This window comes from Neoarius graeffei, chromosome 3 (genome assembly GCF_027579695.1).
Source record: "Neoarius graeffei isolate fNeoGra1 chromosome 3, fNeoGra1.pri, whole genome shotgun sequence".
NCBI classification, from domain to species: domain Eukaryota; kingdom Metazoa; phylum Chordata; class Actinopteri; order Siluriformes; family Ariidae; genus Neoarius; species Neoarius graeffei.
In genome coordinates this window covers 32374939-32396131 of record NC_083571.1, presented here as the reverse complement: position 1 = coordinate 32396131, position 21193 = coordinate 32374939, and the positions used below count along the sequence as shown (strand labels likewise).

The following is a 21193-nucleotide window of genomic DNA, read 5'->3' as shown; positions in this document are numbered from 1 at the left end:
GCATTTTGTTACCTAGTAGCATAGTGGTGTACAGATCAGTTAAATTATGGTCAGACAACAGATTTTGTAATGGCTGAGAATAGGCCAGGCTATGTCCATAGGCCACATTTAAACTGATTTATTTCACCTGTTTGTGAGAACACCAAGAAGAATGCATATGCACATGTAGGCTATATCTCTAAAATTGTATGCACTATAGCATGAACTTAAGAAGTAGATATGTGACCTCAACATAGCCTAGGTCAGAATCAACCTTACTAACCATTCCCCACAACTGAATGAATAAAGCAAGAAGATGTGTACAAAAGTGAACACTTTAATGGAAGGTGCAACAAGCTGTTCAACACAGCAATACGGCCAAACTGTCAGAATGGTATGTTAAACAGAAACAAAAAAGAGACAAGTGATTTGAGAATATATACTACGGAAGCCAAGAGAGGCCCTTCATATAATTCTTTTTTTATTCACCTTGTTATCCCGAGATAATGACATAATTAATTCAGGATCTCGAGAAAACAACACAACTAATTCGAGATCTCGAGAAAACAAAACCGTTATTTCGAGATCTCGAGAAAACAAAACAATTATTTCATGATCTCGAGTAAACAGCTGAGAAATGGTTCATTCAGGTGCGCCAAGAGACTTGTGATATGCTGACTTTGGGGCTATTTCTCATTCTGTATAGATGCAACTTTGGTCATTAGAATGTCTGGAATAATCGATCACCTAATAAGGCAATATTTTGATCAGGGGTTGACACAGGGAGAGATTGCATTAAGTCTTTTAATAAGAGATAATTTCAAAATTAGTCCACGGCACCTCCGCAGAAGACCGACTAGTGGCCTAGTGGTAGCGTGTCCGCCTCTCGATCGGGAGATCGTGAGTTCTATTCATGGTCGGGTCATACCAAAGACCATCATAAAAATGGTACCTACTGCCATCTGGCAAGGCACGCTGCAATACAGATGTGCATGGGGAGTTAAACTCTCGTGGTTACCAGAGGACTAGCCCCCCACTGTAACCCTAGCTATGTAATAGGCGAGAGGCCGAGGGCTATGGAAACGGAGATCGGCGCCGCCCGATGCGCCACATACAGAGTTGGGCCTGGTTAGTACTTGAGTGGGAGACTGCCTAGGAATACCAGGTACTGTAAGGCATGGGAAGGACTTTAATCTTAATCTTTTACCTCCGCAGAAGACTGGCCCGGCTTCGTCTCTACCGACGGAGATACAGTGATCCAGCTGAGATCATGAAATAATTGTTTTGTTTTCTCGAGATCTCGGAATAACGGTTTTGTTTTCTTGAGATGTCGAATTAGTTGTGTTGTTTTCTCGAGATCCTGAATTAATTATGTCGTTATCTCGGGATAACAAGGTGAATAAAAAAAGATTATATGAAGGGCCTCTCGCAGCTTCCGTAAATATACACTCAAACAAAACAGCACTAAAGGAGGAGAGGGGCGACAGCCCGAGAAAAGCCCCCACAGGAGCGCACAGCATTTGCAACATAGGCTACCCAACTCAGTACAAGAACAAAGCACTTACAGTGTGTGCAGTAGGCTTTTGCGCATTGTTCTGCACCTCTCGGAGGAAGGGGTAGGTGCCCTGTAAATCTTTGGAAAAGGTACATTTTCTTTTCGGCATAATTGCTGCAGCATTACTGCTGCTAGCTGCTTGACAAAGAACATTCGCGCCAGTTAATGTTTATTTTATTGTTGCATGGCAACACGTTCTGTTGTCTGGAATAATGTGGCTAAATAAACACCCATGCTACAGGGCCAGGGGGCAGTAACCAGGAAAGTTTGCGATTCCTGTCAATTCATCAAAATAGTAAATGCAGACATTTCTCCGCTAATGATTCCCACGCTGCTCAGTCGCAAACGTCGCGAGTGGCGAAAACCGGGACATATCCGTGTCCTGACAGACTTTTGTCGGGACTCGGGACACACAAGCCCAGATCGGGACTGTCCCGGTAAAACCGGGATGTCTGGTCACCCTACATAAACCATAACACTGTGTGTGTGTGTGTGTGTGTGTGTGTGTGTGTGTGTGCGTGTGCATGTTCACTCCATGAAGTGACTGTTCAGCTTTAACAGCAGCTGGCTCTCAATTTTGCACTGTGAAGCTGTGACCTTTAAGCCGTGAACAGGTGAAAACAATAATAAATTAAATATTAATTAATTAAATCTTTATTAAGTAACATAATAACAAAACAATGGGTAGAGGTTACAAAGAAAAAGAAGAAAAAGGCAGTCTGCACATAAACCATAACACTGTGTGTGTGTGTGTGTGTGTGTGTGTGTGTGTGTGTGTGTGTGTGTGTGTGTGTGTGCGCATGCATGTTCACTCCATGAAGTGACTGTTCAGCTTTAACAGCAGCTGAACATCACACATAATATCTCCTCGTACGAAAAAGACCGGAAATAATCCTGTAAGATGCGATCAATGATGTTAATCCTTTCATCTCCCAAAAAGTAGTTTACTGGATCCATCTCGCAGAGGAGTTAGCAAGTGGAAGTAACCAGCAGAAAGGTTGCTAACTAGCTGCCAGTGCCCAGCTTGGCTGGGTGGTGGTGGGGATTGCTAGCAAGCGGTCAAGCTAACAAGCTAATGCCCTTCCTTTTGTGAACGAGCACTTGTAGACAAATAATAAAACAAATCTCACAGAAAAAACACCTAAAGTCTTCACAAATCCCTCTAATACACAACAAATACAGTAGCTTGAAAAATGGAGATTTCACAAACGATATGTTACGCGTTTTGTTATTTAGTAAGTTTTCACCAGTCTTCCATTCCCAGTTTTTGACCAGAGCCGTGTACAACTGTAACGCTATTGAGGAGCTGACATTAGGCGAGCAACCTTATTTTCATGAGCATTTTTTAGTTTCAGATCAATAAAAAGTGATTGTTAGGAAGATTTTTTTGTAGTTGTATTTCTTGGTGCTCTGGTGTGTGTGTGTGTGTTATCTTGCCGTCTGAGGCCACAGTGAGTCAATACATTTCCACAAAACAATGTATTTTACAGTTATTTATGATGTTACAACAGGGCTAACGTCTGCCTATGAAGACAGCCAAAAGTGCACAGCGTACTTACCGCAATGTGTTTCCTCAAATTCGACGTTGAGTTTTTATAAGCTGAAACGTCCACTGGTTTGGGGAGACACATGTGACACCGCATAACATAACTATTATTTTTTGTTGTTTGGAGAGTGAACATGGTTTGTATGTGTGGCCAGGGGTGTGCCTCTTCGGCTTGATGAGAAACGCTGGCCGCTGTCTCTGCCATTTTTCTTCTGCTTCCGTGCTCTTTTCCACCTGGACTGGTCTTGCCGCGGGAATTTTGTGTGCGGGCGCACGCGGCGGCTTGGCTCTGTTTGATTGGCGAAACGGAGTTAAACCATAGCTCCTCCCACTATGGCTCTGGCTGCTCCATTTGATCAGTGAGATGCTGTCATGTGACAGAGCTTCTCATGGAAGTCTCGACAAAACATAAACAAACAGACCACGCATCGCACGGATCAATAAAAATAAAGTAGCAAGTAATGAGCAGAATATAGCCCAATGTAACGGAGTAAAAGTACCGCTTCTTCTTCACAAATATACTCAAGTAAAACTAAAAAGTATGCTGTGTTAAAACTACTCTTACAAGTACAATTCATCCAAAAAGTTACTCAAGTAAATGTAATGGAGTAAATGTAGCGCGTTACTACCCACCTCTGGTAATAGTCAGTGAGGTCACAAAGGACTCCAGGGTAACTTCTAAGCAACTGAAGGCCTCTCTCACATTGGCTAACATTAATGTTCATGAGTCCACCATCAGGAGAACCCTGAACAACAACGGTGTGCATGGCAGGGTTGCAAGGAGAAAGCCACTGCTCTCCAAAAAGAATATTGCTGCTCGTCTGCAGTTTGCTAAAGATCATGTAGACAAGCCAGAAGGCTATTGGGAAAAATGTTTTGTGGATGGATGAGACCAAAATAGAACTTTTTGGTTTAAATGAGAAGCATTATGTTTGGAGAAAGGAAAACACTGCATTCCAGCATAAGAACCTTATCCCATCTGTGAAACGTGGTGGTGGTAGTATCATGGTTTGGGGCTGCTTTGCTGCATCTGGGCCAGGACGGCTTGCCATCATTGCAGAACATTTTTTAAGGATTTTCCACTAGGAGACCAACTGGTCTGGGCAATACAATCGCAGGCCCCAGAGTCCATGTGGCTGCACCACTGCGGCATATTCTGTGATGCAAAATGGTTCACCAATCACCATACAGACAAACACACTACAGTGACTACACAGCTATCAAGAGCAATTACCAAGCACAAATGTTATGTCAAAGACACTCAAAGTTACACAGTAATGACATCGGATTCTGACATCAGCCATCTCAGTAACCAAATTTTAGTTTTGTTTTTCTTAACCAACATGATCTTGTGTGTATATCTTATAACATAGATCTTCGTTTTCCTTGTTAAATGTATACTTACATGATACTTGGTTAATTAATTGCAAGTGATTGAATCAAATGATAAGACATAACTTGGTTTAAAATTTGGTCTCCCAGTGAAGCTGGTTTGGCATTGACTAGTAGACCAAATCTGGCCTTGGTCTCCCAGTAACTATGCTAAAAAATGCTCTGCATCATTGATGGAACAATCAATTCTGAATTATACCAGCTAATTCTAAAGGAAAATGTCAGGACTTCTGTCCATGAATTGAATCTCAAGAGAAGGTGGGTCATGCAGCAAGACAATGACCCTAAGCACACAAGTTGTTCTACCAAAGAATGGTTAAAGAAGAATAAAGTTAATGTTTTAGAATGGCCAAGTCAAAGTCCTGACCTTAATCCAATCGAAATGTTGTGGAATGACCTGAAGCGAGCAGTTCATGTGAGGAAACCCACCAACATCCCAGAGTTGAAGCTGTTCTGTATGGAGGAATGGGCTAAAATTCCTCCAAGCCGGTGTGCAGGACTGATCAACAGTTACCAGAAACGTTTAGTTGCAGTTATTGCTGCACAAGGGGGTCACACCAGATACTGAAAGCAAAGGCTCACATACTTTTGCTACTCACAGATATGTAATATTGGATCCTTTTCCTCAATAAATAAATGACCAAGTATAATATTTTTGTCTCATTTTTTTAACTGGGTTTTCTTTATCTACATTTAGGACTTTATGAAAATCTGATGATGTTTTAGGTCATATTTATGCAGAAATATAGAAAATTCTAAAGGGTTCACAAACTTTCAAGCACCAGTGCATATAAAGAAAAAAGCAGTGGGCCTAAGGCAGAACCTTGTGGAACACCAAACTTTACCTCAGTATGTCTAGAAAAATCACCATTTACATCAACAAACTGATAGCGATCAGTTAAATAAGACCTGAGCCAGGAGAGGGGAGTTCCCTTAACTCCCACAACATTTTCTAGTCTATCCAGGAGAATGGAATGGTCAATGGTGTCAAAGGCTGCACTAAGGTCAAGCAATACAAGCAGGGAGACACAGCCCTGATCAGATGGCAACAGTAGGTCATTTGATACTTTAACCAGTGCTGTCTCTGTGCTATGATGAGGTCTAAATCCTGACTGATACACTTCATGGATGTTATTCCTATGTAGATATGAGCATAACTGCTGTGCCACAGCTTTTAAGGGGAGGTTTGATATTCGCTGATAATTGGACAGCTGACAGGGGTCAAGGTCAAGTTTTTTAATCAGGGGGTTGATAACTGCTAGTTTAAAGAATTTGGATACATAGCCAATTCTAAGGGAGGAATTCATTATTTTTAGAAGCTGTTCAATTGCTTCTGGTATTATCTGTTTGAAGAGTCATGTAGGTAAGGGATCTAGTACACAAGTTGAGGATTTTGATGTGGAGTTTATTGAAATTAGTCAGGAAAATAATCAGTTACTGCATGAACCATAAATGTCAGTGCTGAGATATAAGTGTTATCCTGGGTAGAGTTTGAAGAGGTAGGGCTTTAGAGCTTTGCATAAGGAATGGAGAAATGGGCCACTCCAATTAGAGTCAGTGATCTCTTCGCAATTGCAGACCGAGTTGGTGTGTAATTCACAACCAAGTCGTTTTCACATGATGCTGTGAAGAAATTTGCAGGATTTGGTGGTTAATACTGTATAGTGGAGTCAAAAAATTTGAGCTGGTCATCCATCTAGAATCCCATTCAGATTCTCACATGTATGTGCTGGATGGACAATGAGGGTATCAACCATAGCAAAGGTTCTTCAGTTGGATCAGTTGTGTTTCATGATTACATGGAAACGTCTGTCCAAGTAAAAAACAAAACAAAAAAAGACATGACACAGGACCTATTATCTACATCCTATACAAGCCTGTAAATGCTTGTATGACTTCCTGTAGTCCTAAAGACAGTAATAATATTTTTAATATATGCAGATTTTTCTGCGCATGTTCTCTGATGTACAAAAGATATAATGTACTTATCACATGCACATATACTAAAGCAATAACGAAACTACAGTACTAGATGCAAGACACTTGAACACGACTCATTTTGAGTCTCATTTTAATAGTGAATACTGCATTACAAAGTAAGAGATTGCATTTCATCATCTAGATAGTCATCCATTCATTCTCTCATTTAATTGGCCAGTGGCTGAGCCACTGACATTTATCAGTTACTCAATCAGGTCATGCTTTGGTTTCGACATGCATTCCTTTATTCCGTGTTGTAAATGGTAAAGTACAGTATGTGTATGGTACGAAGCATGCCTAATAAGGACAGTGCACAGCAGCTTCCAGGTTGGTCCACACACCTGTATGAAAAAGTAATATTACGATCTTCATGTGGTATTACAGTGACCATGAAAGGTAAATCTTCTGCTCCTGTTATAAGTCATTCCACATTGTGATTCAGGACTTGAACAGAGAAACGTAAAGAATCGGTTGAAAATAGTGACATCCTGCAATACCTGTGTGTGACAGGTCACGATTCCAAACTCTGCAGGCAACCCAATCACAGCCCATGTTTCCTTTACAGTACTAAAGTTACTAAAATTAAGCACAAATAGAAATAAATTCATTTCCAAACACCAAATATATAGCACAAATATATCTCCGTGGATCTGATCAGACTTTGTGAATAAAGTTTAATAAATAATGTGTCTATAGTAAAAAAATAATAATAATAAAAAAAGGCTCTAATCCAACCTATGGAAATTAAAATAACAAACAAAGGACTTGAAACCCATCTTCAAAAAGGCTAGTCATATGACTCAAGTCTCCTGGTACAAAAAAAAGTATAAAGGAGTTATTCATACCCTTTGGTATTATGCTGCTCAAAATATGCAAAGTATACTTCCTGGTCACTAACAGATACATTTTAGTGTCTATTAAACATTGAGCCTTTGTTAATTCTGCTCTGGTGAGTGTGCAGATAGGTGTGGAAATATCTAAGGTCAGGTATTTTTATGAAGCTTGATTTAGAGGCAAGTGGGCATATGCATGAAACCGAAATCCAAAAAGAGAGAGAAGAGGAAGACAAAAGATGAAAGGGCAAGGTTAGGTCCTGTTCTTGTGTGTATAACTGCTCCATTTTGCATACAATCAAGGAAAAAAACCCAAAACTTTCCTACCCCCAAATAGCCACTTATGAATTCAAGAAACCTACTAAAGTACACAGATTTGGAATAAGAAATGAATTTCATACATTCAAACAAAAACACTGACAAAGTAACAATACCACATGGCGATTTTAAACAAGTGATTGTCAGTGTGCGTGAGTGCATTCATAAGCAGTGTCACCCTGATTTTGTGTGTTGTGTGCATGTGTGTGCTCATCAGTAGAAGGTCAGCATCTTTGGACACCATAGTTAGGTTGCTATAGTTAGGCTTTTCTATATTGATAATTTGCTCAGATTTGGCAGAATTACACTAGAGTTAGATGTCTGCAAGACGTTACTGTTTGAAGGTCAAAGAGCCGTGAGTGTACGGTATAGCTGTGTTAGGCAGAAGACTGAAGTTGTGAGTGCGGTACACTGGCGGGCCAGGAGTTTAATGCTGAGCTCATGGCAAGTCCTTCTTTCTGTAGCCATCCCCAAGCGCTCTGCTGCCCGTGCAAACTCCTGATAGGTCTGTGCAACATCTGTAAGTCCCAACAAGGTTTGAGAGTGGCGTTCCTGGCACCTCTGGCAGCTAGAGAAACTCAGGCATACAGCTGTCAGCTGAACCAGTGAGTGAAAACTGTCCGATAGAGCTTGCAGCGTCTCTGCAGGGGTCTGCCCAGCCTTCACTACCTGCTGACAGCCAGCCAGAAACCCTCGTGCCTCCACATGCAGCCTGCGCTTGTTTTCAGAAAAGTGGCCTGCACATGTGTCTCTGGGATGCTCTTGGATGCAAGCTTGGTCCTTCATAGCACCATCCAGAACAGTTAATAGTGTGTCAACATCTCTCTGCAGAGCCAGGAAGCCTGTTGGTTGTAAGGGGTAATGCTGGGCCAGTAAGGCCGTGATAGCGTCTCCATGAGGGTCAGAGAGGAAGCAGTCGGGGGTGTCCAACGGTGACAGAAGGGGTCCAAGTTCTGTGGATGAGGAAGGTGGTAGGACCACACGAGAAAAAGCTGGGAGAGGTGAGGATGGTGAAAAAGAGGAAGAGGAACCAGAAAGGGATGAAGGAGGGATAGACGTCACCAGTGCTACTCGGTCACGCATGCTCTGCTGTGTCCTACAGGAGAACTCATAGACCGTCAGTTCATCATCAAAACTCCCATTGTTCAAGACACTGCTGAAGCAGTTGGTGTATGCTGATTGGCAGCCACAAACCTCCATAGGTGTTTCAGCACTCTCGATTACTGTCTCACATACTGAGGCAAGCATCGAGCTGCAAGTAAGGTCAGGCAGGGTCTGTAGCTGGGTGTTGGTGGGCTTGGATTCACAATTTGTAAGAGGTTGTGGGTGTGCACCCACAAGAGGACTGCTTCCTGCTTGTAATCCGCTGATCTCTTGTGACGTCACGACACCCCATGGTCCATGAAGGTTTTGAGTAGTAACCACAAGAGATGAAGGGCTGACAGTGACAGGGTCAACTGATTTCAGACTTGAAGGTGATTGGAGAGGCCAAGAGAGTTCCTTGGGTTCAGCTTTCTGTACTCTTTCCACATAAAGATTATTGCAAACTACTTCCCCAAACTCTTCAACCACCTCCGTGACTGCTTCAGGTTTTACTTCAGTTGTGGTCATATTTTCAGAAAATCTCCTTGCTGGTTTGGCATTATCTACAAGAATACTGTTACTTGCTAGCATTTCCTGGGAACGAGACATGTACAGGGGCAAGTTCTGGATCTTTCCCTGCAGTGTTGAAGCAGAGAGGGGGCCAAGGATGCCAGAAGAACACTGAGTGAATACGTGTCCCTGGATAAGCTGCACAGGAGATACAGTGGAGGATATTCCTTTGGTGAATGGGTCGTCAGAACTGCCTGTGTCAATCAAATGTGGTTTTCTTGTGCAGACTACAGGATCCGTCTGAGGGAACGTGTGCCTTGTTAAACAAAAGAGACCACTACTGTCAGATATTGCAGACATGCTCTGACTTCTTGTTCTCTCTGTTGGCTCTATTGAACATTTTTGAATGCCCATTTCCAGATTTTCTACATCAAGCCTGTCCATGCCTGGGTTTTGAGTAAAGGATATGGTTGGGACTCCCAAAGAATGCAAGCTAGATGCAGGTGTTTGGTCTAATTGTGGAAGTGAGCAACTCAGTTTCCTGTGCAAAGGTTCCTGAGAGGGATCTTCTGTCAGGGATTCTTGGTCATTTCTTTTCACAGGTAAAGCATCATCACTATAGTCCCTGCTTGGAGTTCCAAAAAACAGGTGATCATCAGGCAATCTTTCAACCAGCCCTCCTGCTGCACCTTTTTCTTCAAGTCCATCAGCACTGCTCATGCCATTGCCTTTTACTTTAGGCCCTGTCGAGGTGCGTACTGCTATAATAGCAGGTGAAGCAGTGGACATGATTTCGGTGACAGACTTAAACTCCATGGAATCTGGTTCCATCAATATAACCTGTTGTTTCTGCTGACTTGCCTTACTGATTTTGTTACCATGCAGGAGATGATGGGATCCAGGCCCACTCAGTTTGGACGGGGTGATGAGTTTTGATTCCATTTGTACTGGCCCACCCTCAGCATTTGTTAGAGATGAGCCTGTGGGACAGGAGCTTTGATTTGACAGCCCACCAAGGTGGCTTTCACTAAGATGTCTGGGTCCCAACCAGTGATTTGGGATTTGGTTGTAATTTTTTGTTCGGTCTTCTTCAGGAAATGATACCAAAGAGGTGTACTCTGTTTCCATGAAGGAACGACGCTTTCTGCTTCTCTTGCGGAACCTTGGAACTTCATTTTTTGTCTCCTTCTTTAGTTTTTCTTTATCTTTTCTCTCTCTCTTTTTATTCTCTCCTTCCCACTTCCTTCGCTCACCAGCACTGATGCCAGTGTTACTTAGGCTTAGAGTACGCTTCATGACACTTGAATCTCTAGAGTGTTCTGAAAGGTGAGAGGTATGAATAAACACAAGATTTTTATCTTTAAAGACATACAGACATGATGTACTACAAATGATCTAAACTCCAGATTTTTCGCCATTTAAGAATCACAAATACATGCATGTATATGAGAGTACATAATGGGAACAAACCTTTATGCATTGGTGCTGACAAAGGTTCCTCAAGAATGAATCTATCCTGGGCATCAAAGAACTCATCATCTGAGCTACTGTCCCCAAAACCTGGAGGAGGCAGAAGGATGGGCACAGGTTCACGTTCCCGCTCCACCTCTTCATTGTTTTCTTCTTGAGTGTGATGAGGAAAAGCTGTTCTTGCATGGACGTGACAGCTATCTGGAGTTACATTAGAGCAGATGTTGTAGTAGTGTTGTGCATCACCCTCGTTGAATGTAAACACACACTCTCCATGAGGAGGCTCGATGCTTTCGAAAACATCCTCTGGTGCCTCTTGTTCATCTTCATCAAGTCCATGCTCTGAATACTCGTCCTCACTGGCCTCAGTTGGACTGGGAAGACATTCTGCAATGTTAGACAGGGCAGCAAAACATAAGAATTCATCATCATTGGCAGGGAACTCAGTGGAACACAGTTCATCATTGAAATCACCATCTTGGCAATCCGGTTGACTTGGATATGGTGCAAGAGTATCAACATGGAGGTAATGGTCTCTAACATTCAGCTGGCTAACACAGTTAGTGGAGAAGTAGGTCAAAAAGTCATCCTCCTCTAACGCATCCATGGAGTCACTGGACATGCTGGTTACGAAGCGCGAGTCGGTATGAAGTGAATCCGATGCCTCTGATGGTGGGTCCTCCACAATGATGATACATGGTGGCTCTTCATCTTTGACCTCTTGTTCATGCTCCTTTTCATTTTCTGCATCAGGTTTTACTGTTTCCCCTTCAGCTGCATGCGTCGAGTCAGCCTGCTCCTCTAGTTTTACTTTCTTTGTTTCTCCAGCTCCATTCTCCACACTTTCTTTTTCACTCTTGTCTTCCACATCTTCCTCTTCTTCTGCATTGGTCTTTTCTTCTTCTTGTCCTACAACTTGACTATTAACCAAATTGGTGTTTGAATCAGTCTGGGTAGGAATTGTAGCATGAGCAAGCAGGGCATCTACCTCTGAGTCTTCGGAGTCGCTGCAGCATCTCGATACATAACCTACACAGTACACATATATCCACACCATATTACATTACAGTACATTACATTACCATGTGCTTCTGTTCTAGTCCTGTTTCCACTCCTGTCCTGCCATTGGTGTGTGATCTGACTGTGTTGTGTTAAGCCCTTAATTCATTTATTTATGCATATCCTGCCATTTTGTAGTTTTGTTGCGAAGTCTTATGATCCATTCATGTCTCAGTCCAAGTCTTTGATCACCATGAGATTAAAACAATAATTAAACTAATTGAGGTGAGACACAGACATGACAGGGGGGAGCCAGCACTCGAACCAAAGTGCACAGAAAGACGTGAACTTAAAATTCTATGGCTTGGACTCTTTCAGAATTAGCACAAAACAATCAAGTGTCATTATTCTACTTTGCTTTTATTGTATGTATCATTTAAGGAGTATGGCTTCCTACCTTCTTCTGCAGATATACGGTGGCTCTTTGCTTCTTCTATCCATGGGAACACACAGATTTGAGGATCTATGAATACTTTGCAATAACCAGCTATGAGACATGACAAATCTTTAGCAGGCACTGACTCCAATAGCAATGTTATGGGCTGTAGGGGAGAGAAAGAATGAGGAGAATGTATATGAGGAGTATGTCCTGTGAGATACCTTTGAATGCACCTACAGTATGTACCTTAATGTCTTGCATGTAGATCTTGACCAGACTAACATGTTCCGACTCTGTTACGAGCTCCACCTTGGTGATGCTGCTGAAATCCGTCAGCAAGGTCATGATGCTCAGCTTGTGATTGATCACTTGACTCACCCCATACTGTGCTCCCACCAACAAGCTCACCGTAGACTCCCTGTCTTGCAGCTGCAAAGACAGAGAGAGGAGTGTGTATCACACTAACCCGAGTCACCCAGAAGAGCATGGGTTCCCTTTTGTGTCTGATTCCTCACAAGGTTTCCTCATGTCTTCTCAGTTTTTCCTTCCTACTGTCACTTTTGGCTTGCTCATTAGGAATAAATCGAAATCGAAATCTGTATCCAAATATATGTAAAGCTGCTTTGTGTGTCATGGTCCTACCTGTGGGCTTCTCTCTTCAGGTAACATCTCCACTCAGCATTACCGGCCACGCCCGCACTCACTTCCTCTTATTATCTTTCAGTGACTGTCATTGGCTGTTGCCAATCACCTGCTTTCCCCCTGTGTGTATTTAAGCTGCAGTCCTCCCAAGCTTCTGTGTCAGATCATCTGCAACTCTCAGCCTGATAACCTGCTTTGTGTTCCTACTACTCTGACTCCTGAAAATATCCTGTTCTGTCTGACTCTGTCTGCTCTCCAGCCCCGGTAACCTGATCTGCCTTCTGTTCTGTCGACTCTGCCTCTTGCCTGCCTCTCCTGTACCTTCGCCTGATCTCCAGCTCGCTCAGTCCTGCTGCTCACCAGCCTCTCCATCTGCCTGGTGTGAGCAGCCCTGCCTGGAGCCCTACTCTTCAGCCCTGGTAACCTGACCCTGCATTTCTGTCCCCTATCTTGCTACTTGATTTGTGACTCTGTGTTCCAGCCTGCTCTCTAACTCCTGCCTGCTGAGGGTCTGCTTGCTGGGAGACTGCCTGAAACCCAAGTACTGTCAGCCTACTGCCACACCTCTCTGACAACGCCTGATCCCGTCTGATCTCAGAAGCTAAGTAGGGCCAGGCCTGGTCAGTACTTGGATGGGAGACCTCAGATGTCACCACCAGCCATCCCTGCCTCTCAGTTCTCCTGCCACTGGACTTCACCCACACACATTCTCCCAACTCCCTTTTCCCCTGTTATTAATAAACTGTGGTTTGAGCGCATTTGATCTCCTCACCTGTTCATTCCCTGACAGAACGATCTGAACACTACATGGAGTCAGCGGCTGAACCCTCCGCCCTAGACGGGCTGCAGCGCACCGAAGGGGAGGTCAGTCGGATGTCTGCTGACATTACAGCCCTGATCCAGCTTGGGCAACAGCAACGACGACTGGACCAAGCACTCCAGCTGCTCACCGCCCTAGCACCCCCTGCTCCTCCGAGTCAACCACCGCAGCCCCTCGTTGCATCAGCCCCCGTCATACCCGCTGCTGACGTTCCAGCTCCGGAAGGTGCTCCTGCTACACTCGATGCCCCGGAACCCAAGGTCGGCAGTCCGGAGCGTTTTGACGGTGACCCCTCCCAAGTCCTTGCTTTCCTGACCAGCTGCCAGTAACTGTTCGACCTGCAGCCCAGAACCTTCGCGTCGGAGGCAGCGAAGGTGGCCTTCGTCATCACTCGTCTGACTGGCCGCGCCCGCCTGTGGGGGACTTCAGAGTATGAACGCCGGACATCGGTGTGTGCCTGCTTGCAGCGGAGATGACCAAGGTCTTCAACCTGGGCTCGTCGTCAGTAGAGGCATCCGGAGGACTGATGAGTATTCGCCAAGGCAGACAAACAGTGGCTGACTACTCGATCGATTTCCGGACCTTGGCCCGGCGCAGCAAGTGGAACACGCAGGCGCTGGTGGACGCTTTTCTGCACAGCCTGGCCAACTACATGAAGGACAATTTGGTCTTGCACAAACAACCATCGACACTCGATGAGGCCATTGCCCTGGCCGTCTGCATTGACCGCTGGGTCCGGACCTGTCGACGAGAGAGGGCCCGCCAGACTCAGTCAGTCACCAGCGCACGGAGTAACCCAGCCCCTTCTACGTCTCCTGCTGCTTCTCCGCCGAGCCTTCTGGACCAGTCAGAGCTCATGGAGATCGGCCGTGCTTCCCTCAGCCCGGCAGAGCGCCAGCGTCGGATCACCTCCAATCTGTGCCTGTACTGTGGGGGTGACGGTCACCATGCTGCCTCTTGCCCAGTAAAAGCGACGAGCTCACCGGACACAGGAGGGGCCCGGCTGGGCTCAATGACCATCAAGTCCTCCACCAGCCAGAAACCTATGCTCCAAGTTTGTCTTTGTCTGTTGGATTCCACCCACACCCTGGCCGCCCTGATTGACTCTGGCACCGAGGCTAACATCATGGACATCGAGCTTGCACGCCAGTTGGGTCTACAGAGCCATCTCTTATCCTCTCCCATGCCAGCCAGGGTGCTGGATGGCCACCTCCTTGGCACCGTCACCCGCCTCACTGCCCCTGTTCCGATGACTCTGTCAGGCAACCACCACAAAACCATCCAATTTCACCTGCTCCGTTCCCCCGGCCAACCCCTCATCCTGGGCTATCCATGGCTCCGCCAGCACAGTCCTCACCTTGATTGGGCCACTGGAGAGATAAGAGAATGGGGCAAGGACTGCCACCGGACCTGCTTACGAGCCGCCATCCTAAACACCCGTACGCCACCTGCCAGCTCTGCCCCCGACCTCACTAATGTCCCAGTGTGTTATCACAGCTTTCGGGAGGTATTCAGTAAAACCAAGGCCACTTCCTTGCCTCCTCACTGGCCCTACAACTGTGCCATTGATCTCCTCCCAGGCACTGCACCACCCAAGGGTCGTCTCTACTCTCTGTCCGCCCCAGAAAGGAAGGCGATGGAGGCCTACATCAGTGACTCTCTGGCTGCCGGCCTTATCCGTCCGTCCTCTTCTCCTGTTGGCGCTGGGTTCTTCTTCGTGGAAAAGAAGGATGGATCCCTGCGCCCCTGCATCGATTACAGGGGTCTCAACGACATCACCGTCAAGAACCGATACCCTCTCCCACTGCTTACCTCCGCCTTCGAGCTGCTCCAGGGATCCACGGTCTTCACCAAACTCGATCTCCGGAATGCCTACCACCTGGTTCGGATAAGGGAGGGAGATGAGTGGAAGACCGCGTTCAACACCCCCACCGGTCACTATTAATACCGGGTGATGCCGTTTGGCCTTACCAACACGCCAGCGGTAGTCCAGGCTCTGGTGAATGATGTCCTGCGAGATATGTTGAACAAGTTCGTGTTCGTTTACCTCGACGACATCCTGATCTTCTCTAAAACCCTGTCCGAACACACCCAGCATGTCCAGCAAGTGCTCCGTCGCCTCCTGGAAAACTCTCTCTTCATCAAGGCGGAGAAGTGTGAGTTTCATGCCAAGTCTGTGGGGTTCCTGGGGTACATCGTGGCAGAAGGGAGCATCCAGATGGACCCTGCCAAAGTCTCTGCAGTTACTTCATGGCCAGTACCAGAGAGCAGGAAGCAGCTTCAGCAGTTCCTGGGCTTCGCAAATTTCTACAGAAAGTTTATTCGTAATTACAGCACCATTGCGTCACCCCTCACCGCCTTGACCAGCACCAAACAGCCCTTCACCTGGACTCCGGCCGCCAACGAAGCCTTTGCCACCCTCAAGGCTCGATTCACCACCGCTCCCGTCCTCCGGCTGCCTGATGAGGAGCGGCAATTCATCGTTGAGGTGGACGCCTTGGACGTGGGAGTCGGGGCAGTGCTCTCACAGAGGTCTGCGGATGACAACAAGCTCCATCCCTGTGCGTTCTTCTCCCGCCGGCTATCGCTGGCCGAACACAATTACGACGTAGGCAATCGGGAACTGCTGGCAGTCAAGCTTGCCCTGGAGGAATGGCGTCACTGGCTGGAGGGATGCGTAGTCCCATTCCTGGTCTGGACAGACCATAAGAATCTAGAATACATCCGCACTGCCAAACGACTCGACCCCAGACAGGCCCGCTGGGCTCTCTTTTTCACCCGATTCAATTTCACCCTTTCATACCGGCCCGGATCTCGCAACACCAAGCCTGACGCACTCTCCTGCCAGTTCCAGAAGGATGATGCTCCCTCCAAGGACCCGGCTCCCATCCTACCTGACCCCTGTATCGTTGCTGCTCTGACCTGGGACATCAAAGAACGAGTGCGGGAAGCCCTCCATGACCAACCCAGCCCCAGTGCATGCCCCACAAGTCGCCTCTTCGTTCCTGAAGACCTGCAGTCCCAGATTATACAATGGGGACACGACTCCCGTCTAGCCTGCCACCCTGGTTCCACTCGCACCTAGCACCTGCTCGCCCAACGGTTCTGGTGGCCTACTATGAGCAGGGATGTGCGAGACTTCGTCCGAGCCTGCCCTACCTGTAATCAAAATAAGTCCTCCAGCCGGCCTCCTGCTGGTTTGCTCCAGCCTCTGCCCGTGCCAATGCGACCCTGGTCCCACATTTCCCTGGATTTTGTTACGGGTCTACCCCCTTCTAATGGGATGATGGTCATACTCACCATCGTGGACCGCTTTAGCAAGATGGCACACTTTGTTCCCCTCCCTAAACTACCGTCAGCCAAGGAGACTGCCCAGATCGTCTTGCAACATGTCTTCCGCATCCATGGGCTGCCCAAGGACATCGTTTCGGACTGGGGGCCGCAATTCACCTCCTCTTTTTGGAAGGAGTTCTGTCACCTACTTGGGGCCACCGCCAGCCTCACCTCCGGATTCCGACCCCAGTCCAACGGCCAGTCAGAACGGACTAACCAGGAGTTGGAGAAGGCACTTCGGTGCATGGCGTCACACAACCCTAGGGCCTGGTGCGAGCACCTGCTGTGGGTGGAGTACTCTCACAACTCCCTCACCAGCTCAGCCACCGGGCTGTCCCCATTCCACTGTGTGTATGGCTACCAACCACCCCTGTTCCCCAGCCAGGAGGGAGAGGTCACCTGCCCGGCTGCCCTCACCCATGCACGCCGATGCCGCCGCACCTGGTCTCAAGCCCGCGCTGCACTCCTCAAGTCAGTCACCAGCTACTCTACTGGCGCCAACCGGCGGAGGACGCCTGCGCCCACCTACCAGGTGGGCCAGAACGTGTGGCTATCTGCCAAGGATCTGCCCCTCCAGGTGGAGTCTCGTAAGCTAGCACCTCGGTTCGTCGGACCATTCCCTATCCAGAGGATCATCAGCCAGTGTGCTGTCCGGCTCCGACTGCCCAAATCTATGAGAGTGCACCCCACCTTCCACGTCTCTAAGATCAAGCCAGTGCACGAGAGCCCGCTGGTCCCAGCTGCACCTTCTCCTCCTCCTCCTCGTCTCATCGATGGTGGCCCGGTCTACTCCGTCCGGCGACTGCTGAAGTCACAACGCAGGGGCAGGGGCCTCCAATACCTGGTGGATTGGGAGGGCTATGGTCCTGAGGAGAGGATGTGGGTCCCTGCTGGGAGAATCTTAGACTGTACCCTCATCAGCACCTTTCATCGCCTGCATCTGGACCAGCCGGCCAACCGGAGGGGTCGACAAAAGGGGCCTTGTCGGAATGACGATGCACCCACCGCTACTGTCCCTGAGTCCGATCCTGAACCAGATCCTGAGGCCTTGGACTCTGACCGGTCAGAGAAGTTCTAACCCTCCACCGGTATTCCCCCTCCTCCCGCCCGTCTTGGTGGATCTGTGGCTAGGGACTTCTGGAGCCGTCCTTTGAGGGGGGGGGGGTTCTGTCATGGTCCTACCTGTGGGCTTCTCTCTTCAGGTAACATCTCCACTCAGCATTACCGGCCACGCCTGCACTCACTTCCTCTTATTATCTTTCAGTGACTGTCATTGGCTGTTGCCGATCACCTGCTTTCCCCCTGTGTGTATTTAAGCTGCAGTCCTCCCAAGCTTCTGTGTCAGATCGTCTGCAACTCTCAGCCTGATAACCTGCTCTGTGTTCCTACTACTCTGACTCCTGAAAATATCCTGTTCCGTCTGACTCTGTCTGCTCTCCAGCCCCGGTAACCTGATCTGCCTTCCGTTCTGTCGACTCTGCCTCTTGCCTGCCTCTCCTGTACCTTCGCCTGATCTCCAGCTCGCTCAGCCCTGCTGCTCGCCAGCCTCTCCATCTGCCTGGTGTGAGCAGCTCTGCCTGGAGCCTTACTCTTCAGCCCTGGTAACCTGACCCTGCATTTCTGTCCCCTATCTTGCTACCTGATTTGTGACTCTGTGTTCCAGCCTGCTCTCTAACTCCTGCCTGCTGAGGAGACTGCCTGAAACCCAAGTACTGTCAGCCTATTGCCACACCTCTCTGACAACACCTGATCCTGTCAGATCTCAGCTGCTAAGCAGGGTCGGGCCTGGTCAGTACTTGGATGGGAGACCTCAGACGTCACCACCAGCCATCCCTGCCTCTCAGTTCTTCTGCTACTGGACTTCACCCACACACATTCTCCCTTTTCCCCTGTTATTAATAAACTGTTGTTTGAGCGCATTTGATCTCCTCTCCTGTTTGGTCCCTGACATTGTGACAATGGTGAAAATGTTCATTGTTAAAAGTGTTATCTAGGGGGCGTCGTGGCTAAGGCGCCATACCATAAATCCGGGGACCCGGGTTCGATTCCGACCTGAGGTCATTTCCCGATCCCTCCCCGTCTCTCTCTCCCGATCATTTCCTGTCCTGTCTCTACACTGTCCTATCCAATAAAGGTGAAAAAGCCCAAAAAAAAAATCTTTAAAAAAAAAAAGTGTTATCTAAATAGAATTTAATTGAACTGGATTAAACATTCTGGGGGATTTGGCGTGAAAATGAACTCCAAACATTTACAAATAGATTATAAATGGGGGGAAAATCATAATGGTTGGGTTTGTGAACGTGGATTGATCATGTGAGGTGTTTAAGACCAGGTTTATGAAGATTTTGTGTGAATAACCATTTCTCTTATTGCTTATCAGTGCATTTTCTTTTCTTTTTTGTTTTCGAAAAATTTCTGGTTTAGAAAACCCAACTGAGAATCGAATATGGGTTTGATTTCGGGTGCACTTAATTTGGAGCCAAGTTCTGTTGTGCTAACCCTTTCCATGTTAGTTTTATACAGTGGTGCTTGAAAGTTTGTGAACCCTTTAGAATTTTCTGTATTTCTGCATAAATATGGCCTAAAACATTATCAGATTTTCACACAAGTCCTAAAAGTAGATAAAGAGAACCCAGTTAAACAAATGAGACAAAAATATTATACTTGGTCATTTATTTATTGAGGAAAATGATCCAATATTACATATCTGTGAGTGGCAAAAGTATGTGAACCTTTGCTTTCAGTATCTGGTGTGACCCCCTTGTGCAGCAATAACTGCAACTAAACGTTTCCGGTAACTGTTGATCAGTCCTGCACACCGGCGTGGAGGAATTTTAGCCCATTCCTCCATACAGAACAGCTTCAACTCTGGGATATTGGTGGGTTTCCTCACATGAGCTGCTCGCTTCAGGTCCTTCTTCAACATTTTGATTGGATTAAGGTCAGGACTTTGACTTGGCCATTCCAAAACATTAACTTTATTCTTCTTTAACCATTCTTTGGTAGAACGACTTGTGTGCTTTGGGTTGTTGTCTTGCTGCATGACCCACCTTCTCTTGAGATTCAGTTCATGGACAGATGTCCTGACATTTTCCTTTAGAATTCGCTGGTATAATTCAGAATTGATTGTTCCATCAATGATGGGAAGCCGTCCTGGCTCAGATGTAGCAAAACAGGCCCAAACCATGATACTACCACCATCATGTTTCACAGATGGGATAAGGTTCTTATGCTGGAATGCAGTGTTTTCCTTTCTCCAAACATAACGCTTCGCATTTAAACCAAAAAGTTTGATTTTGGTCTTATCCGTTCACAAAACTTTTTTGCAATAGCCTTCTGGCTTGTCCACGTGATCTTTAGCAAACTGCAGATGAGCAGCAATGTTCTTTTTGGAGAGCAGTGGCTTTCTCCTTGCAACCCTGCCATGCACACCATTGTTGTTCGGTGTTCTCCTGATGGTGGACCCATGAACATTAAGATTAGCCAATGTGAGAGAGGCCTTCAGTTGCTTAGAAGTTACCCTTGGGTCCTTTGTGACCTCACTGACTATTACACACCTTGCTCTTGAAGTGATCTTTGTTGGTCGACCACTCCAGGGAAGGGTAACAGTGATCTTGAATTTCCTCCATTTGTACACAATCTGTCTGACTGTGGATTGGTGGAGTCCAAACTCTTTAGAGATGCTTTTGTAACCTTTTCCAGCCTGATGAGCATCAACAACGCTTTTTCTGAGGTCCTCAGAAATCTCCTTTGTTCGTGCCATGATACACTTCCACAAACATGTGTTGTGAAGATCAGACTTTGATAGACCCCTGTTCTTTAAATAAAACAGGGTGCCCACTCACACCTGATTGTCATCCTATTGATTGAAAACACCTGACTCTAATTTCACCTTCAAATTAACTGCTAATCCTAGAGGTTCACATACTTTTGCCACTCACAGATATGTAATATTGGATTATGTTCCTCAATAAATAAATGACCAAGTATAATATTTTTGTCTCATTTGTTTAACTGGGTTCTCTTTATCTACTTTTAGGACTTGTGTGAAAATCTGATGATGTTTTAGGTCATATTTATGCAGAAATATAGAAAATTCTAAAGGGTTCACAAACTTTCAAGCACCACTGTATATATGCTATGGATAAAGTTATGCAAAAAAAAGAACATATGTTTTGAATAGTCTCAATTTGAGACTAATTATCTTCATGAGTGTCACACTCACAGCTGCTTCCTTTTTAACCTCCTTTTTGTATTTATGATGGACTTCTTTATACACAGTCGAATTTCTGTG

General features: G+C 46.3%; 1 protein-coding gene across 1 annotated transcript in view; it reads right to left on the bottom strand.

Moving 5' to 3' along the window:
* Positions 1 to 6526: 6526 nt before the first annotated feature.
* LOC132882763 (FERM and PDZ domain-containing protein 1) overlaps positions 6527 to 21193 on the bottom strand; it is a 97130-nt gene continuing 82463 nt past the window's right edge. The window contains exons 13-16 of the mRNA XM_060915872.1: positions 12351 to 12533; positions 12123 to 12267; positions 10667 to 11695; positions 6527 to 10515 (exon numbers count right to left, since the gene is read on the bottom strand). Coding sequence (XP_060771855.1) covers positions 7949 to 10515; positions 10667 to 11695; positions 12123 to 12267; positions 12351 to 12533 — 3924 coding nt within the window. The 3' untranslated portion in view covers positions 6527 to 7948. The remainder of the gene's footprint in view (positions 10516 to 10666; positions 11696 to 12122; positions 12268 to 12350; positions 12534 to 21193) is intronic.